A 19,633-nucleotide genomic window follows, 5' to 3' on the forward strand; every position below is an offset into this window, starting at 1 on the left:
AATAGGGACCACTACGGTGGGAAGGTAACAGCGTTCCGTGCGCCTTTGGCGTCTAGGCATGCCGGCCACATGACCACGGAGACGTCCTCGGACAAGCGCTGGCTCTTCAGCTTTGAAACGGAGATGAGCACCGGCCCCTAGAGTTGGAAACGACTAGCACGCATGTGTGGGGGAACCTTTACCTTTACCTGCCTTTGATCATGGAAGCATTTTGCTCTCACTTTGTCTAAAATCGGCTACCTCAAATGGAGCCTCCAGATTTCAGGGCAGTATACCTTGGAACCTGCTGCCATTTACAGGAAGTCTTCAACTTACAACAGTTCATATAGTGACTGGTCAAACTTATGGCGCTGAAAAAAGTGACTTATGACTGTTTTTCACACTTAATGACTATAGCAGCCTCCCTGTGGTCAAATGATCAAAATTCAGATGCTTGGCGAGTGACTCGTACTTATGACGGTTGCAGCGTCCTGGGGGTCATGTGAGTGTCCCCTTTTGAAACCTTCTGACAAGCAAAGTTATTGGGGAAAGCCAGATTCATTTAACGATCCTGTTACTAAATTAACTGCAGTGATTCACTTAACAACTGTGGAAAGAAAGGTTGTAAAATGGGGCAAAACTCACTGAACCACTGTCTCACTTAACAACAGAAATGTTGGGCTCAATTGTGGTCGTAAGTTTGTATTTTTTTTTTCCTCTGCCAAAGCTCGGCCTGTTTAACTGACAGCCTACATTTTGCACTCTGGCTAGCCATGTTAAAATCCATTTTTTAATATGTTTTGGAGTTTGGTGCAATATTTCAGCACTACCAGAACGTTTTAAAATTATTCTACTTTAAGCTAGTTAATTTTAGCAGGTTTGATAGGTGGGTTGTGTATTTTTTCCCCCTAGTTATGTCTAGTGGCTGGCTGTTGAAAATTAGGAAGCCAGAGGCCTCCCCAAATATGGAACTTAAATAAATAATACCCAAGTCCCAATTTTGCAAACAGCCAGAGTTGCAGAGAGAGAATGAAGTCCACCAAAACTCTGCTTGAAGCTTTTGCATTTCTTACATTCATTTGTTTGTTTGTTCGTTCATTCATGCAGTACCCATGCATTAACCTATACTTGGAACAAAACACCCCTCTAAAACTTTATTTCCAACATTGGAGGCACAAAATAACAATCCAAAGATTGTAACGAGATTTATTTTCTTCTCTTCTTCCAGTTCTAAAAGCACGTCGCATTATGACTCTGGAAAAAAGCCAAGCGTTTTAATCCCTCTTAGGAATTCCTAATCAGGATCTATTCCCAAAGCCTCGTTGCACGTCAAAATGGCAGCTCTAAGCAGGAGTTTAAGGTATTTGGGATATTCCCAGAATAGTCTGAACAGAAATACTGTAGACTTTGCAATCCAGAACTGAAATTTTATAGCAGCGATATTCTGAAAAGGATATAATAAATCTTGGAACAACTTAATTTAAAAAGCCTACTGCAATTTTGGTAACTTTTAAGATGGATGGACTTCCAAGTCCCAGAATTCCCCAGCCAGCATATTAGATGGGGAATTCTGGGAGTTGAAGTCCTCCCCTCTTAAAGCATTATGGCTGGGGGATTCTGGGAGTTGAAGTCCTCCCCTCTTAAAGCATGGCTGGCTGGGGGATTCTGGGAGTTGAAGTCCTCCCCTCTTAAAGCATGGCTGGCTGGGGGATTCTGGGAGTTGAAGTCCTCCCCTCTTAAAGCATGGCTGGCTGGGGGATTCTGGGAGTTGAAGTCCTCCCCTCTTAAAGCATGTCATTTTGTTCTAGAATTGGTTTCGGCATCCTGCAGGCAGACCCTCTCTCCAGGTGCCTCCTCAGGGCTTGTGGGCTTCGTACAACCGCCAACCAGCTGAATTCGAATCGAACATCCATCGCTTGCTTTCCAAGAACAAAGTACGCCCGGCTGTATCCAGTTCTCCTGATTAGGCAGGATGGATCCACTATTCACCTCCGGTACAAAGAGCCGAGGCGGATCCTCCAGGTGAGAGTTAAACTCCCTGGCTTTCTTTGCAAAGACAGAGCAGGATTCCCTAATAGTTTTTAATAGTACAGGGTTGATTTAATATTTTTTTAAATTGGGTTTTAACTTTTGTATGGTTGATTTTTAACTCCCTGTAAACCGCCCTGAGTCCTCAGGGAAAGGGCGGTATATAAATGCAATAAAATAAATAAATAAATAAATAAATAAATCATGTGGCAACCATTTGACTTGTTTCTCAGCTCCTGTCTGGTCCTGTGACCGCCGAGGTGCTTAGCGACCCTGGTGGTTTGCTTAACGACCGCCACAAAAAATGTCCTAAAATTGGGTCAGTCATGCGAGGACTCACTGAACGATCAGTATGCCTTACAAGCTTAGTTCTCAGCTGAATGGCGGTCATAACTCAAGGACTTTCTGCGTCTTAAGGATTCGTTTCATGGTTAACTGGTTAAGCTGTGCTTTTGTTTGTTTCACCCATACTTCTTACTGAAAGCCGGGAAAGTGAAATGCTCGGAGTTATTTGGGAAGGCAGAAACATACACACACACATACATATATACATAGACACACACACGTGTGTGTGTGTGTGTACACACAGTAAAATCAGCTAAAACTCACTTAACAGATTTCTCACTTAGCAACATGAATTTTGGGCTCAGTGTTGGTTGTAAATTGAGGACTACCTTTTATACACACATAAATGCACAAGGCGGCAGAATTCCTGCAGGAATCTTGTGTGCCAAGCCATACATTTTTCTACCTCTTTAATACCTTGCGTCATATAAAGAGATGAGTGCTTAAAAATTGTAGTCCTTAACTTACAACCGTTCATTTAGTGACCATTTGAAGTTACAACGGCAGTGAAGAAAATGATTTATGACCATTTTTCATATTTACGCCCTTTGCAACATCTCCTTGGTCACGTGATGTCCTGGGGAGGTCGCGTCATCCCCTTTTGCGACCTTCTGACAAACAAAGTCAGTGAGGAAGCCAGATTCTCTTAACAACCATGTTACTAGCTTAACAACCGCAGGGATTCACTGTGGCAAGAAAGGTGGTAGAATGGGTCAAAACTCACTTAACTGTCTTGCCTAGGAAACAAAAATTTTGGGCTCAATTGTAGCCGTAGCCTGAGGACTACCTGTAACAATAAGTGTCTTTTGAAGTCGAAACTTGCCTTTGGAACAAGGTAACGCAGCCTGGCTACTAAATGGGTTGAAAGTTGAATTGAATAGCCTACAAGGGCAGCCCCATGCAGGTTTCCCATAGCAGTAGTCTAGCCGTCAGTCAGCGCAGATACTGAGCATTCTTGTCTTTTCTCCACTTAGATACCCGTGGACCTCAACACCCTCCCCGAGGCTGAAAGGAGAAGTCGGTTAAGGAGGAAGACCTTGATGAAATCGAAGAAAGAAGTAGAAGAAGTTACAACTTTTGAAGATGACTTTCAGTTGGAATATTACAAGAAATTTTGGAATAAAAAGTGAGATTTTTTTGGGAGGGTGGGGTCAGTAAGAGTCTCAGCAAGTGTCTAGAATGTTATAGACCAGGAGTCTTCAAACTTGGCCCTTTTATGACTTGTGGACTTCAACTCCCAGAATTGGAATTCTGGGAGTTGAAGTCCACAAGCAGGGGTGCCTGGCTGAGGAATTCTGGGAGTTGAAGTCCACAAGTCATAAAAGGGCCAAGTTTTAAGACCCCTGGTTATAGAATGTGCTAGGATTGATAATCCACCCACAAATAAAGAGATTTCTTTGTAATTACTCTGGTTGTATTTTTTGGGGGGAAGTGTTAATTCGTTTGAAGAAAGGGATGGGAAATACTCAGGTTAAGCCACTTTGTGATACGGGTAAACCCAGATACTCTTGGTTTTATCAGTAATAAAATTACTGGACGTCCTTGAGTTACAATCATTCATTTTGTGACTCTTTTAAATCACAACAGTCAGAAAACTGCGGTTGCCGCATCCCCCGTGGTCGCATATTAAAATGTGCACCCTTGGCAGCTTACATCTTAGTGTAAGTCATTTGCACCTTCCCAGCTGGCTTCTGACATGCAAAGGAACTGGATTTGCTTAATGACCATGTGATTCACTTAACAACTGTAATGATTCACTTAACAATAAAAAAAACATTGGGTGCGAGTCAGTTTCAAATCCAACTCAGCCAGGATACTGGCTGAGGAATTCTGGGAGTTGAAGTCCACAGGTCATGAAAGGGCCAAGTTTGAAGACCCCTAATTAAGAACAACAATCTTGGTCAAAAAGAGGGAAATTGGAACAGACCTCAAGATCTGCAGACCTGTGTTTCTTAACGTTGGCTACTTTTAAGATGCATGCCAGCTGAGGAATTCTGGGAATTGAGGGCCATACCTCTTAAAGGGGCCACATTAGAAAAACCCTTGATATAGCTGAATCTATATTCCCTACCTAGATCTATTTTCAAACATTTATAAAGAGAAAAGCAAGTTCTCACTGCTCTAAAATATTTGGGAGACTTAATAAAATGTCCGTGGCCCACCTCACAGGGCTGTCATGCAGATGAGAAGATGAACCAGCAACCTCCTTATCTTCAGCGCTATTCACTGTTTTCTCCCTTTACAAGCCATGCCTAAATTAGGTTTTATCAAGGTTTGGGACTCCTCAACATCCTCGCTGGTTAAGGAGGATGGACATTGTAGTCATACCCAGAATCCTGGGGGGAGATGCACCCTCTCCTTCTTTCTGGGAAGAAGCAGGATTTCTTCAAACCTCGTCCACAGTACCCTTGCCGGCTGGGGATCATGGGACATGGAGTACTAACCCCGCCAGAGCACTCATTGGTCACCTCAAATGCTCATCCCGCAAGGCATTCTGCAACAACTTTCCCAACAAACCCGACAGCGACATGTGTATCTGGGGACTACAAAGCCCAACATACTCAAGTCACTTACAAATGGCTGGAAAAAAACTACTTCGGAGTTGGGAAGGGGGGGGGATTCACTATTTAGTTTATTTCTCCCCTCAAACCCATTTTTTTTTCCTTTTCTGCTTTTTCTAAACTAATTAAAAACTTCTGCCGGCATTGAACGCTAAGCGGAGCCGGTCGTAAGGAAGGAAATTTTCAATAAGCCATTCTCCCCCGCCCACCCCCGCTCCTTCAGCCGGTTGGTTCAGCCCGCTTCCTCCCCTCCTACAAGAACGGATGGTCGCGCCCAGGCTTGCGGAAGCGACGCCCGGGTTTTGCACGTGAGGTTGCAGTTGAGATTGCTGGGCTAGCTTGAACTGGCTGGCGGGGGTTTTTTTTTTGGGGGGGGAGCGGGGGCGGGTCCTTTCCTGGGTTGGGGCTCCCCTTCAAGTGCCAGGGTCCTTGCAGTGCACCCCTTCTTTGCAATACGGTGGGGAGCCCATGCACCAGCCTTGAGGTCTGCAAACGGAGGGACGTGAAATCCCATCATTCCCAGCCGGGTGGGGCGCGTCCCAGCTAGAGTTGGGCACCGGGGTGGGTGGGTGGGTGGGGAGGCCTCGTATCCACTGAAGATTGAGAGGATTCCTATGCTCGGGGTGGTCGCTGTCCAATGTAAGATGCTCTCTTTTAAGGGTCCAGTTGGCAGAACTGGACCCCCTTTGGGGCGAGGGTGAGGCACCCGGAGGGTCTTGTTGGAGTGGGGGGACTTGATATAATTCCGGCGTCTCCACTTCCCATTAATCTTGTTTTAAAAGCTCAGCTCCTTTAAGATGTGTGGACTTCAACTCCCAGCATTCCTCAGCCAGCAAAGCTGGCTGAGGAATTCTGGGAGTTGAAGTCCACCCATCTTAAACTAGCCAAGATTGAGAACAGTGTTCTGTGAGTGTTTTTTCTCTAAAGTATGGACTGACATCCCATTTGAGACAATGCTTCAAACTATGGCAGGACCCACGGCAGGTCGTCCTTGACTTACAGACTTTTGTTTAGTGACCAAATTTACAACGATACTGGAAAAAAGTGACCTATGGCTGTTTTTCACAGCAATCCCCGTGGTCACGTGAGCATAGTTCAGGCAACTGGCATGTACTTTTGACAGTTTCAGTGTCCCAGGGTCACGTGATCCTCTTTTGTGACCTTCCAACAAGCAAAGCCAATGTGGAAGCCAGATTCACTTAACAACCATGTGACTAACCTAACCCCTGCACTGGTTCACTTAACAATTAGAGCAAGGAAGGTTGTAAAATGGGACAGAACTCCCTTAGCAACTGTCTTGCTTAGCAACAGAAATTTTGGGCTCACTTGAGTACCTTTATAACACTGAACTTAAGACAAACCATGAATGTACAATAAGCAAACTTATACTGGCTTAGTACTCTGGTCTTGTGACTAGGTATAACCTTTTCAATCAGAATAGAGCTGCAAAAGGCCTTAGAGGTCTTCTAGTCCAACCCACTGCTCAAGCAAGTGACCCTATATTATTTCAAAATAGGTGGCTGTCCAAGTTTTTTCTTAAAAAACGTTCAGTGATGTAGCAGCTACAACTTCTGGAGGCAACTTTCCTTTCATTGGTTAATTGTCCTCACTGTTAGGAAGTTTCTCCTTAATTCCAGGTTGCTTCTCTGTCTGGTCAGTTTCCAACCACTGTTTCTTGTCCTGCCCTCTGGTGCTTTGGAGAATAGCTTGACCCCCTCTTCTTTGGGGCAGCCCCCCAAATACTGGAAGACTGCTATCGTGTTTCCACTATTTCTTCTTTTCTTTAGACTAGCCAAACCCAAGTCCCATAGCCGTTCTTCGTATGTTTTAGTCTCCAGGCCTTGGATCATCTTAGTTGCTCTTCTCTGAATTTTTTTCCAAAGCATAAACGTCGTTTTTGGTAATATAGTGACCAAAACTGCATGCACTGTGCCAGGTGTGGCCTTACTAAGCGGTGCTAATACTTCACATGAATTCCTACTTTAATCTCTCTTCTTTTCTAGATCCTGGTTAAGCCTCCACCATGTTTGGCTCCTCTCGAGGGGGTGTGCGGGGTGGGCAAGACCAGTTCAAATGGGAAGATGTGAAGACAGACAAACAACGTGAAAACTATCTTGGTCAGTCTTTTCAGATTCATAGTTTGTTTAATCAACTCCCGGGAACTGACTCCACATCTGTTTAAAGACCAGAACTGCTGGGTTCAAATATCTCCAGATGCAAATTCGCTGCTGGCTAAGTTAGGTTGAAACAATAGGAGCCATTTGTGATTTGCTATCTCATTGTTTCTCAGTCTCGAAAACTTTTAAGAGGGGTGTACTTAGATTCCCAGCATGCTTTAAGAGGGGAGGACTTCAACTCCCAAAATCCCCAGCAGGCATGCTTTAAGAGGGGAGGACTTTAACTCCCAGAATCCCCCAGCCGGCCATGCTTTAAGAGGGGAGGACTTTTAACTCCCAGAATCCCCCAGCCGGCCATGCTTTAAGAGGGGAGGACTTCAACTCCCAGAATCCCCCAGCTGGCATGCTTTAAGAGGGGAGGACTTTAACTCCCAGAATCCCCCAGCCAGCCCTGCTTTAAGAGGGGAGGGCTTCCGCTCCCAGAATCCCCCAGCCAGCCATGCTTTAAGAGGGCAGGACTTTAACTCCCAGAATCCCCCAGCCGGCATGCTTTAAGAGGGGAGGACTTTTAACTCCCAGAATCCCCCAGCCAGGATGCTTTAAGAGGGGAGGACTTCAACTCCCAGATTCCCCCAGCTGACATGCTCTAAGAGGAATAGACTTGTAACTCCCAGAATCCCCCAGCTGTCATGCTTTAAGATGGGTGGACTTCAACTCCCAGAATTCCCCAGCTAACCTCTTCAGTAGTATTTTTCAACCTTGGTAACTTTAAGAGACTTCCTGAATTCTTTATCACCAAGAAGATGCCCACCAACACTGACAGGGCAAGCTGCTCGTACCGTATATAAACAGACCAAACCTCTCACTCTTCTAGCACTGATGACCTTCCTTAGTTGGGTCATGAGATGTCTACAAGGAAACAACCAACCTCAGAAGGCACCAATGAGCCCACAATCCTCCTCCTCCTCCTCCTCCTTCCCTCCCTCCCTCCCTCCTCTTGCTCTACTCTGGAATCCCCGCTCCCTTCTAGCACTGATGATGTTCCCTAGTTGGGTCGTGAAAGGTCTGCAAGAAAACAAACTCAGAGACGACCAAGGACCCCACAGTCGTTCTACTCCTCCTCCTCCTCCTCCTCCTCTTCCCCCTTAGTTGGATCACGAGATGTCTACAAGAAAACCACCAAGCTCAGAGAGCGCCAAGGTCTCCCTCAGATATTTCCCAGCTCTCCCAACCAATTGGTGATATTTCAGAAGGACTAAGAGCCTCCCCCACTAGACTCTCAATCCTCCTCTGAAACCTTAACTCGGGGGGGGGGTCTTCAAACGTGGCCCTTTTATGACGTGTGGACTTCAACTCCCAGAGTTCCTCAGCCAGTGTGTCTGGCTGAGGAATTCTGGGAGTTGAAGTCCACACGTCACAAAAAGGGCCACCTTTGAAGGCCCCTGCCTTAACTGCTCTGACATTGTGACTCCTCTTTTTTTACTTACCTTTCAGGGAACTCCTTGATGGCCCCGGTGGGCCGCTGGCAGAAGGGCAAGGACCTCACCTGGTACGCCAAGGGGAAGAAAGGCGATGCATCTTTGTCCCGCAAAGAGGAGCTGAGTGCCATCCGGCAGGCAGAAGAAGAAGCTATGATGGCGGCTCTGTAAGTTTAAAACCAAACCATCTGCTGGTGATCCTTGGTCTTCACGTAAGCTTCAGCTCTAGAGAGGAGATACTGCAAGGCGTGCGCATGGATAAAAAAGCAGCAGACAGTTCCTGGAAGGAAGAAACGATACTTGATCAAGGAAAATATTTGTGGCTCAGGGTTCAAATGAGGGGTCCCTGGTGCTCTCTGCGCTTGGGGGTTGGGTGGGGGTGGGTTTCATGAAGACGTTTTGTGACCCAGCTAGGCAACATCATCAGGGCTAGAAGGGAGGGGGGCTTGCGGAGAGGGGGAGGAGGGCTGTGGGGTCCTTGGTGCTCTCTGAGTATGGTGGTTTCCTTGCAGACATTTAATGACCCAACCAGGGAACCTCATCAGTGTTGGAAAGGAGGAGGAGGAGGAGGAGAAGAATTATGGGGCTTTGGTGCTCTCTGAGCTTGGTTGCTTTCTTCAAGATATTTCATGACGCAACGAGAGAACATAATTAGTGCTAGAAGGGATTCTAACTTAAGGTGCTGGTACTTACCTTTAAAGTCCTACATGGCTTGGGCCCGGGATATCTGCAGGACTGTCTGCTGCCGGGGACCACTTCCCATCGCCCGGTGCGCTCACACAGAGAGGGTCTCCTCAGGGTGCCGTCGGCCAGACAATGTCGGCTGGCGACCCCCAGGGGGAGGGCCTTCTCTGTGGGAGCGCCAGCCCTGTGGAACCAACTCCCCCTTGAGCTCCGGATGGCCCCGGACCTCCAGTCCTTTCGCCGCGACCTCAAAACTTTCTTCTTCCGTCAGGCTGACCTGGATTGATGATGGGTTTTTAAAAGTCTTAATTTTAACTGTGTAATTAATATTTGGGGCTGTTATTTAATTTTCTCTTAACTTTTGTACTGCTGGTTTTTTTATTGTTGTTAGCCGCCCTGAGTCCTCTGGGAGATAGGGCGGCATATAAGTCCCATAATAAATAAATAAATAAATAAACTTCTAGGGAACATCAATATTCTTATTTTTTATTTTTTATTTATTTTAATTCCATTTATATCCCGCCCTTCTCCGAAGACTCAGGGCGGCTTACAAGCTTAGCAGTAGCCTTCATTCTATGTATATGCCTGCTTATTAGGGCTTTCACACACACCCCAAGCGGCATTATTACAAAGTCAGCTTAATTGCCCCCAACAATCTGGGTCCTCATTTTACCTACCTGGGAAGGATGGAAGGCTGAGTCAACCTTGAGCCTGGTGGGACTCGAACCTGCACTAATTGCAGGCAGCTGGGGTTACTTAAGGAGGCGTTAGCCCACTGCTCCACCAAGGCTCTTATGATATTACCTGGTTTGGTCATGAAACGTCTTGAAGAAAACCACCAAGCTCAAAGAACATCAAGAACCCCACCATACCCCTACTCCTCCTCCTCCTCCTCCTCCTCCTCCTCCTCCTCCTCTTTTCAACCCCCCCACTCCCTTGTAGCACTCATGATGTTACCTAGTTGGATAATGAAATGTCTGCAGCAAAACAACCCAGCTCAGGATGAAATGATAGCCACGGAAAAAATAAAAATAAAAAAATCACACCAGCTATTAAGAAAATCAAGGACCCCTTGTTTCTTTTTCAGTATTTCCGCTGACCTGGGTTGGAGGATTCAGAGGTTACTTGAAGGGAGGCCCAGCAAAGTCACCAAATTGCCAAGCTGGAAAAAAAATAAATGTTTCGTTCTGGAGTGTGGAGAATTAGCCCAGTAGAAGCTGTCAGGAAATTCCTCCTTAATTCCAGGTTTGGGTCTCTCACCCATCCACCCGTCTTGTGCTTTGTTTTGCAGGGGTTACAAGAATGTGAAGAAGCAGCCGACGGGACTGAGCAAAGAGGTATTTTTTTTTTTAATCGATTTTTAAAATAACAGGATGGCAGAGTTGGAAGGGACCTTGGAGGTCATCTAGTCCAACCCCCCTGCTCAAGCAGGAAACCCTACAAACCATTTCAGACAAATGGCTGTCCAGTCTCTTCTTAAATGTGACTTTAGTACATGGTTTCCCCTGGTTTCATACCAAACAACCATAGAATAAAATAGGGTCGCAAATACATTAACAGTTGGCTATTTCCTGAGAGGCTAATAACGAACTGTGTTTCAAAGTGTCTTGGTGCTTTAATGATAAGCTCACAATTTGATCTCCTTTGAATTTGTGTGTGTGTGTGTGTGTGTGTGTGTGTGTGTGAGAGAGAGAGAGAGAGAGAGAGAGAGAGAGAGAGAGAGAGAGAGAGAGAGAGAGATCTTTTCATATGGCAAAAAGCATCCCGTCTCTTTGCCCCAAGGAAAACTGCAAATGCTGCTTTTAAGGAGGTGCCCAACAGGGCAAAGAAACTGTTTAATTTTTTGATACAGGATAAATTTCGACTATTCAGGCAGTCCTCGGCTTAACGACCACAATAAGGACCAGCCTTTCCATTGCTAAGCGTTGCCCCATTCTATGACCTTTCTTGCCCCAGTCATTAAGCAAATCCTTGCAGTTGTTAAGTGAGTCACACGGTCATTAAGTGAATCCTTCCTCCCCCATTGACTTTGCCCATCAGAAGGTCACAAAAGGGGATCACATGACGCCCTGGGCTGTAAATATGAACCAGTTGCCAAGTGTCTGAATTTTCATCACGTGACCCATGGGGGATGATGCTGCAACGGTCGTAAATTTGAAGAGCAGTCACAAGTCCTTTTTTCAGTGCTGTTGTAACTTTGAACAGTCACTAAACAAGTGGGTTGTAAATTGAGGGCTACCTACCGTCGCACAAGGGCACGTATGGTGGTTTAGCGGCCTCAGAACTGTCCGTAACTCTTTCCCAGGACCTCGCTGAAGTCTGCAAACGCAACGAAGGAGATCATGACGAGAAGAGTGTTCATCGTATCATGGGATTGGGGAGTTCACGGTAAGTATTTCGCCCTACCTGGTGGGACTGGAGGTTCAAGAAAGGTGAGAGGCAGTGTGGGCTAGTGGTGAAGTAGCTGGACCAATAACCTGGTTCTATTCAGCCCAGGAGGGTTTGGGATAGTCCCCTCCCTCTTGGCCCTAGGGCCAAGGTGGGAGAAAATGGCATTTTCTCAGTCTCAGCAACTTGAAAACACGTGTGAACTTCAACTCCCAGAATTCTCCACTCCGCCAATGTTCATGTGTCTTTCAAGCTTCTAAGGTTGAGAAACATGGATGTAGACTATAGAAGATGAGCTGGACAAGACAGGCCAGATCCATTACCCAGACCAATAAGGGGAAAAACAGTTTTTGAGCAATCTGCAGGTTTTTGAGCATACAACGTAGTTTTTGAGCAGGGGGTTGGACTAGAGGATCTCCAAGGTCCCTTTCAACTTGGTTATTCTCAAATATTCCTAAATAGTCAGTCCAAAACAAGAGAGTCTGTGCAAGCAATTCACATACCTCCTTAATTCACGTATGTATAAGGGGGGGGAATACAACACAATCAGTCTTCCAAGACACTTTTGATGGATTATGTGTTGTCAAGTTGGTGTCAACTCTTAGTGAATACCTCCTAGATCTATGTTCTGGGAGGAGCCACTAGTCTGAGGAATTCTGGGAGTTGAAGTCCATACGCCTTAAAGTGGCTGGAATTTGCAGACACTGATGTAGACAGTAAGGAGGATGATCTTCAGAGAAATAAGCCAGATTCGACTATGATGGTCTTGAAACCATCTCCCTCCCTTCCAGCACTGATGATGTTCCCTTGTTGGGTCATGAAATGTTTGCAAGGAAACCACCAGGCTTAGAGGGTACCAAGGATCCCACAGTCCTCCTCCTCCTCCTCTCCACAAACCCAACTCCCTTCTAGCTCTGATGATGTTACCTAGTTGGGTCATGAAACATCTGCAAGAAAATCAACAAGCTCAGAGAGCACCAAGGATCCCAAAGTCGTCGTTGTCCTCCTCCTCCTCCTCCTCCTCCTCCTCCTCCTCCTCCTCCTCCTCCTCCTCCTCCTCCTTCTCTCCAACACGCCCCCCTCCCTTCCAGCACTGATGATGTTCCCTAGTTGGGTCATGAAACGTCTGCAAGGAAACCACCCAGCTCAGAGAGCACCAAGGACGCCATATTCCTTTTTCTTCCTCCTCCTCCTCCTCCCTTCTAGCACTGATGATGTTCCCTAGTTGGGTCATGAAACGTCTTCAAGGGAACCACCCAGCTCAGAGAGCGCCAAGGACCCCACAGTCCTTCCTCCTCCTCCTCCTCCTCCTCCTCCCTTCCAGCACTGATGATGTTCCCTAGTTGGGTCATGAAACATCTGCAAGGAAACCACCCAGCTCAGAGAGCACCAAAGACGCCATATTCCTTTTTCTTCCTCCTCCTCCTCCTCCCTTCTAGCACTGATGATGTTCCCTAGTTGGGTCATGAAACGTCTTCAAGGAAACCACCCAGCTCAGAGACCCCACCATTCAACTCTGAGCTACAAGGACTCTCTTCTGTCAAACATAAAAACAGTTTTAAAATATAACAATACTGTAATTAGCATGATTTGCACAGCAGTTTGCAGAGAAACAGTCTGATGCACAGCTAGTCCCCGACTTACAACCGCAATAGCAACCCATACTTCCGTCACCAAGCATTTTACCTGATTTTACCACCCTTTTTGGCCACCATTGTTAAGGAAATCCCTGCAGTTGTTAATTGAATCAGGCAGTTGGTAAGCGAATCCTGCTTCCCCCGTTGATTTTTCTTGTCAGAAGTGGTTGTGAAGGTTATGTGAGCCTGGGACACTGGAACCGTTGTAAATACAATTGTTAGGTTAGTGACTCTGTCATTAAGCGAATCTGGCTTCCACCATTGACTTTGCTTGTCAGAAGGCTGCAAAAGGGGGTCACGTGACCCCGGGACACTACAACCGTCATAAATACGAGTCAGCTGCCAAGCCTCTGAATTCTGGTCACATAACTCTGGGGATGCTTTGATGGTCATATGTGCGAGGACCTATCATAAATCACTTTTTTTAGTGCTGTTGTGTCTTCGAACAATCACTAAACAATAATAATAATAATAAGGTTGGAGACCTTGGAGGTCATCTAGTTCAGCCCCTTGCTCAGGCAGGAAACCCTATACCATTTCAGCCAAATGGCTGTCCAGTCTTTTCTTAAAAACTTCCAGTTTTGGAGCATCCTCAACTTCTGGAGGCAGGTTGTTCCACTGGTTAATTGTTCTAACTGTCAGGAAGTTTCTCCTTAGTTCTAGGTTGCTTCTCTCCTTGACCAGTTTCCATCCGTTGCTTCTTGTCCTGCTTTCAGGTGCTCTGGAGAATAGCTTGGCTGCCTCTTCTTTGGGGCAGCCCCTGAGATATTGAACAGGGCTATCATGTCACCCCTCGCCCTTCTCTTCATTAAACTACACATACCCAATTCTAGCAACCATTCCCTATGTTTTAGCCTCCAGTCCCCCAATCATCTTTGTTGCTCTTCTCTGTACCCTTTCTAGAGTCTCGACATCTTTTTTACATCGTGGTGACCAAAACTGGATGCCGTATTCCAGGTGTGGCCTTACCAAGGCATTGTAAAGTGGTATTAGTACTTCACTTGATCTTGATTCTATCCCTCTGTTAATGCAGCCTAGCACTGTGTTGGCTTTTTTGGCAGATGCAGCATACGGGCTGGCTCATATTGAAGTGATTGTCTACTAGGACTCCGAGATCCCTCTCACAGTTACTGGTTGTACATCAAGAGCTATCTGTACATTATTAGCAAGGATGAATTTTGTGTAGCTCTTCACAACAGCCTCTCCCCCCCACAAAAAAATGTCCTGTCTACACACACACACACACACACACACACACACACACACACCCCTAGCAGGACTGTGGGTTTGTTTTTGAGGAAAACAAATTTTCCCTTTTAAGGATGTCCACCCAAACTGAAAGCAAAAATTAAGATCTTTTCTGACCTTTAATTCCGTTTTAATTTTTTTAGGAATGCTGGCAGCAGGATGATGTTTTCTAAAGAAGATAAGGAAGCTGCCAAGCTGGGCCTCTCCGTGTTTACGGTAAGTTGTGTTGGCCGCACAACGTTGTGGCAAATCCACTGGTTGCTTCTCCTAACTACCGTCTGTGGGATTTTTTGATCCGTTTTCTCTTTTTGTCTCCGCCATTTCAGCATCAGCCGGCGGCGACAAAGACTGCCAGACCCTCAACTCCTCCGCAGAAGCTGGATGAGGAAAACAAGGCCGCGGTGTTGGAGTAAGGAATCTCTCCATTTCATTTTATTTTAATTTATTTTAAAGTCCTAAGCTTATCCGCACTTCGCTTAGTGACCGTTCAAAGCTGCAAGGGCAATATAAAAGCTGATTTATGACCGTTTTTCACACTTACGACTGTCGCAGCATCCGCGTGCTCAAAACTCAGACTCGTATTTATGATGGTGTTGCAGTGTCCCAGGGTCATGTGATCCCCCTTTTGCGACTTTCTGACAAGCAGGAAGCTAGTCTCACTTAACCACGTGATTCACTTAGCAACCGCAGTAACCCACTTAACAACGGTGGCAAGGAAGCTCGCAAAATAGAGCAAAGCTCACTTCGCAACGGTCTCGCTTAGCCACAGAAATTTTGGGCTCCCTTGTGGTCATAAATCAAGGACCAGCTACAATGGAGGATGTGCCATAGGGTGCCTCCAACGATTAAAACAATGCCTATAATGTAGATATTCTCTTCTATGAAATGATCAAAATTGGGACGCTTGGCAACTGACATGTATTTAGGACGGTCGTGGTGTCCCCAGGTCACGTGATCCCCTTTTGCGACCTTCTGACAAGCAAAGTCAGATTGGGGAAGCTAGATTCGCTTAACGTCCACGTTGCTAAATTAACAATTGCAGTAAGTCGCTTAATAGCCATGACAAGAAAGGTCTTAATCTGGGGCAAAATTCACGTAAATGTCTCACTGAGCAACAGAAATTTTGAGCTCAATTATGGTCGTAACTTGAGGACTAGCTGTACCATATTATTATCTGTGACCTGCATGAGCCTCTCTCTCTCTCTCACACACACACACACACACACACACACACACACACACACACACAGCCCTTGGGGCAGCATTTTGGCCTAGTGGGGATATTTTTGGTGGAATAAAAAAACGATGTGAAAGAGGACAGTCTTTCCTTGATTTATCTGGCAGGAGCGGGGTCGTCAAGAAGTCGAAAAAGGAGAAGCAGAAGAAAAAGAAAAAGGAGAAAAAGAAAGAGAAGAAAGAAAAGAAAGCCAAGAAGAAAGAGAATAAAGAAAAGAAAGCCAAGAAGAAAGAGAAGGAAAAAGAAAAACACCAGAAGAAGACAGAGTCTTCCTCATCGAATAACTCTGCTTCAAATAATGAGAAAAGGTATCATGCTGGCTGGGGGATTCTGGGAATTAGATTCCTCCCCTCTTAAAGCATGGCTGGCTGGGGGATTCTGGGAGATGAAGTCCTCCCCTCTTAAAGCATGGCTGGCTGGAGGATTCTGGGAGATGAAGTCCTCCCCTCTTAAAGCATGCCTGCTGGGGGATTCTGGGAGTGGAAGTCCTCCCCTCTTAAAGCAGGCCGGCTGGGGGATTATGGGAGCGGAAGCCCTCCACTCTTAAAGCATGGCTGGCTGGGGGATTCTGGGAGCGGAGGTCCTCCCCTCTTAAAGCATGGCTGGCTGGGGGATTCTGGGAGTTGAAGTCCTGCCCTCTTAAAGCATGGCTGGCTGGGGGATTCTGGGAGCGGAAGTCCTGCCCTCTTAAAGCAAGGTGGCTGGGGGATTCTGGGAGTGGAAGTCCACCTAGTCCAAAGAGGAATTTTTGTAAAGTTATGTCTCTTTGAAATTGTCCTCTACCCTCATTCCTCACTCTGTATAGCGCAAGTAGTTCTCAACTTACAGCCACAAGAGGGACCAAATTTTGTCTTGCTAAGCAACTTAGTTGTTGAGTCAGTTTTACCCAGCTTCACCTTTTTTTGCCGCCGTTGTTAAGCAAATCGTTGCAGTGGTTAAGTGAGCCACATGGTCATTAAATGAATCCGGCTCCCCCCCCCATTGAAACCAGCTGGGAAGGTTGCAAATGGGGATCACAGGACCCGCAAATATATGCAGCCATCCTAAATATATGCCGGTTGCCAAGTGCCCAAGTTTTGATCACATGGTTGTGGGGATTACACAACGGTTGCAAGAACGAGGACCTTTTCGTAAGTCACTTTTTTCCCCCCCACTGCCATTATAACTTCAAGTGGTCGCTAAAAAATGGCCGTAAGTCGAGGACTACTTTACGCTGGACAGAAGGAGTGGCTCTGAGAGGCAGGAAGCAAGGTCACCTCTGAGCCAACCATTAAATAAAAGAAATTTGCGTCTGGGCTAGAACTGTCATTCGAGAAAGCGTCTCAGATAAGGCACTTTTAATGAGTCTTGCAAAATTCTTTTACTACAAGTAGTCCTCAGTTTACAGTCATCCGTTTATTGACCGTTCAAACCAACAGCAGTACTGAATAAAATGACATATGACCGTTTGCCTCACGACCGTCGCAGCATCCCCCGCGGTCACGTGTTCAAAATTCAGATGCTTGGCAACTGGCTCGTATTTACGACGGTCGCAGTGTCCTGGGGGGGAGTCACGTGATCCCCTTTTGTGACCTTGTAACGATGGGGGGGGATTCACTTAGCAACCGCATGACTAACCGCCTCAGTGAATCACTTAATAACCGTGGTAAGCAAGTTGTAAAATGGGGCACCACAACTGCCTGAGAGATTTTGGGCTCAATGGCGGCCATAAGTTGAGGACTACCTGTATAACGTTAATCATAAAAGTGCTATTAGCCTTCATGATGTTGGTTTCCCAGTCTGGTCTACTTCGATTGGGCTTAGCTGTAGTCAAGTCAAGGACTACCCTTGTAATTTTTTTATATACATATTTTTATTAATTTTTATAATCACAAGTGCTTAATATTTTATCAGCAACATATTGTCTGGGTTCTAGCATTTAACTTACTAATACATATTAAGTTCGTTTCTCTCTACCTCGTTTTTCTCTTGCCAATGATAAAAGGTATCCCATGTTCTAAAATAAATAATCTTCTTTCTCTTTAATTTTCCATGTCAATCTATCCATTTCTTCACACACGTTTGTTTAATTAACTCTTCCTCCATTGGTAAATCTTCATTTTTTCCAATGCTGAGTGAATACAATTCTTGCTGCAGCTAATATATGTAAAATTAAATATATACACTCTTTCTCATAATTTTCTACAATTATGCCTAACAAAAATAATTCTGGCTTAAAATCTTTGTGTTTTTGAATCATTTTCTCGTATAATTTTAAATCATAAAAGTAGCATTACTCTCCATGATGTCGTTTTCTTAGTGTGGTCTACCTCGCGGGGCTGGCATCCATTTTGCGAATTGCATGATCTGACTTTGTCACTGTTGCTATTCACAGGAAACAGAAACCTTCTCTGGATCCTAGCTGGAGTGACAAATCCTCATCCCCGGCCCGAGCATCACACCCACACTCCGACCGGTGTGAACGCAATACAACTTCGACGCCTCCCTCCAAGCAGAAAAAGAAGGACCGACACCGAAGCCACACCCAGTCCTCATTTTCTGGAGGCAGAACTTCAGAGTCCCGGAAACGGACATGGGGTGAATCCTTAAAATCCATCCCCGCTAAAAGGCGGCATGACACGGATTCAGACAATTGATCCATCCTTGTAAAACAAACCAGAATTTCCCATCGTGTCGTTACTTTGACCCTAAAGTGGAAACATTCTGGTTTGACGCAAAATTCCGTAACTTTTTCCTAGATGGGGGCGTTGATTTCTCTCCCGTCCGTTGTTACCGCCGCCCCAAAACGGGTTTTTTGTTTGTTTTTTGTTTTGTTCATTCAAAAGGATCCTGACCTTTAACAAACATAAAATTTACGTTAAACCGGTCAGCGAAAGTTGATCGTTTACAAGTGCCGGATCCAAAATATGAAATTATTTGAGGTTTTCTTCTTTTTTTTTTTACTTCTCCCCCCAAAGTGATGAAAAGGAAGTGTCCGCTACTGATTGGTCGTGCAGAATTTACTTTTTTTTTTCCTTTAAAAAAAAAAAGCAATAGGAGGCTGATTTCCAAAGATCAGAAATTGGGAATCAGATACATCCCAAACAGGACATACTATCAGACTGCAAAAATCTGCTTCTGAAGCTCATCGAGCCAAACCAAGGACGGGAGGAATGCAAACAAGATTATGGGGTTTGTTTTTGTTGTTTGTTTTGTGTGGTGGCGACCGTTGGCCGATTTCAGAAGCAACCACGGGTCTTGTAATGACAGAACAGATTAATTACAGGTATTGTCATTAAATTGAATCATTGGGATCAGCTCAGCATCTTCGTCCCTTTTGACAAGAATACAAGGTGCTGGCCACTGATGTCTTCCCAGCTATCTTCTGGCTGCGATTTTTCTTAGATCCAGGAATTTGGGGGGATTATGCCAGCTCCAGAAGAAATAGGCTGAGGGTTATGAAAACAGCCGAGTATAAATATATAAATATGTAAATTCCTTCTGCAATTTACAAATTCTGAACCCCTTTGAAATTTAGAAATTACAAATCTCTTTGCGGTTTACAAATTCAAAAGCCCTTTGCAATTTAGAAATTCAAAACTCTTTGCAATTTAGAAATTGCAAGCCCATTTGGCATTCAGAAATTACAAACACTTTTGCAGCTTACAAATCCAAACCTTTTTACAATTTAGAAATTATAAATCCCTTTGTAACTGAGAAATTTTGAATACCTTTGCAATTTGTAAACTCAAACCTCTTTGCAATTTAATTAGAAACTTTTATAATTTTCAAGTTACAAACCCTTTTGCAATTTACCAACTCAAATCCCTTTGAAAGGGGGAACTCAACCAAGCTCAGAATTCTAAGAAAATTTAATTACAGGGAGTCCTCGACTTAGCAACCATTTGTTTAGTGGCTATTTGGGACAACTTTACAACCATTGTGATATCCC

At 45.2% G+C, this 19,633-nt stretch overlaps 2 protein-coding genes and 1 long non-coding RNA gene across 5 annotated transcripts in view; all 3 read left to right on the forward strand.

The window, feature by feature from the left end:
- The window catches only part of LOC308677644, a 792,073-nt gene that overhangs the window by 141,104 nt on the left and 631,336 nt on the right, over positions 1–19,633 (forward strand). The window lies entirely within an intron of this gene.
- On the forward strand, positions 464–3,750 carry MRPL55 (mitochondrial ribosomal protein L55). The gene is made up of 4 exons (XM_081344243.1): positions 464–481; positions 1,208–1,339; positions 1,788–2,001; positions 3,327–3,750. Exons 2-4 carry the CDS (start codon positions 1,314–1,316, stop codon positions 3,480–3,482), a joined length of 396 nt encoding a protein of 131 aa, XP_081200369.1. The 5' UTR covers positions 464–481; positions 1,208–1,313; the 3' UTR covers positions 3,483–3,750.
- Positions 5,204–18,998, forward strand: LOC308677634 (multiple myeloma tumor-associated protein 2). Of its 3 annotated transcripts, none has more exons than XM_081344230.1 (9): positions 5,204–5,221; positions 6,917–7,030; positions 8,525–8,675; positions 10,484–10,529; positions 11,498–11,580; positions 14,609–14,681; positions 14,792–14,874; positions 15,810–16,010; positions 18,077–18,998. In XM_081344230.1, the coding sequence occupies exons 2-9, from the start codon at positions 6,937–6,939 to the stop codon at positions 18,336–18,338; spliced, it is 993 nt and encodes a 330-aa protein (XP_081200356.1). In that variant the 5' UTR covers positions 5,204–5,221; positions 6,917–6,936; the 3' UTR covers positions 18,339–18,998. The 3 variants fall into 3 exon arrangements, with proteins under 3 accessions (XP_081200356.1, XP_081200355.1, XP_081200354.1); XM_081344229.1 differs by lacking the exon at positions 5,204–5,221 and adding an exon at positions 5,510–5,552; XM_081344228.1 differs by lacking the exon at positions 5,204–5,221 and having other exon boundaries at positions 5,829–7,030.

The sequence above is a fragment of the Vipera berus genome, assembly GCF_964194415.1.
Source record: "Vipera berus genome assembly, chromosome: Z".
Classification (NCBI taxonomy): Eukaryota; Metazoa; Chordata; class Lepidosauria; order Squamata; family Viperidae; genus Vipera; species Vipera berus.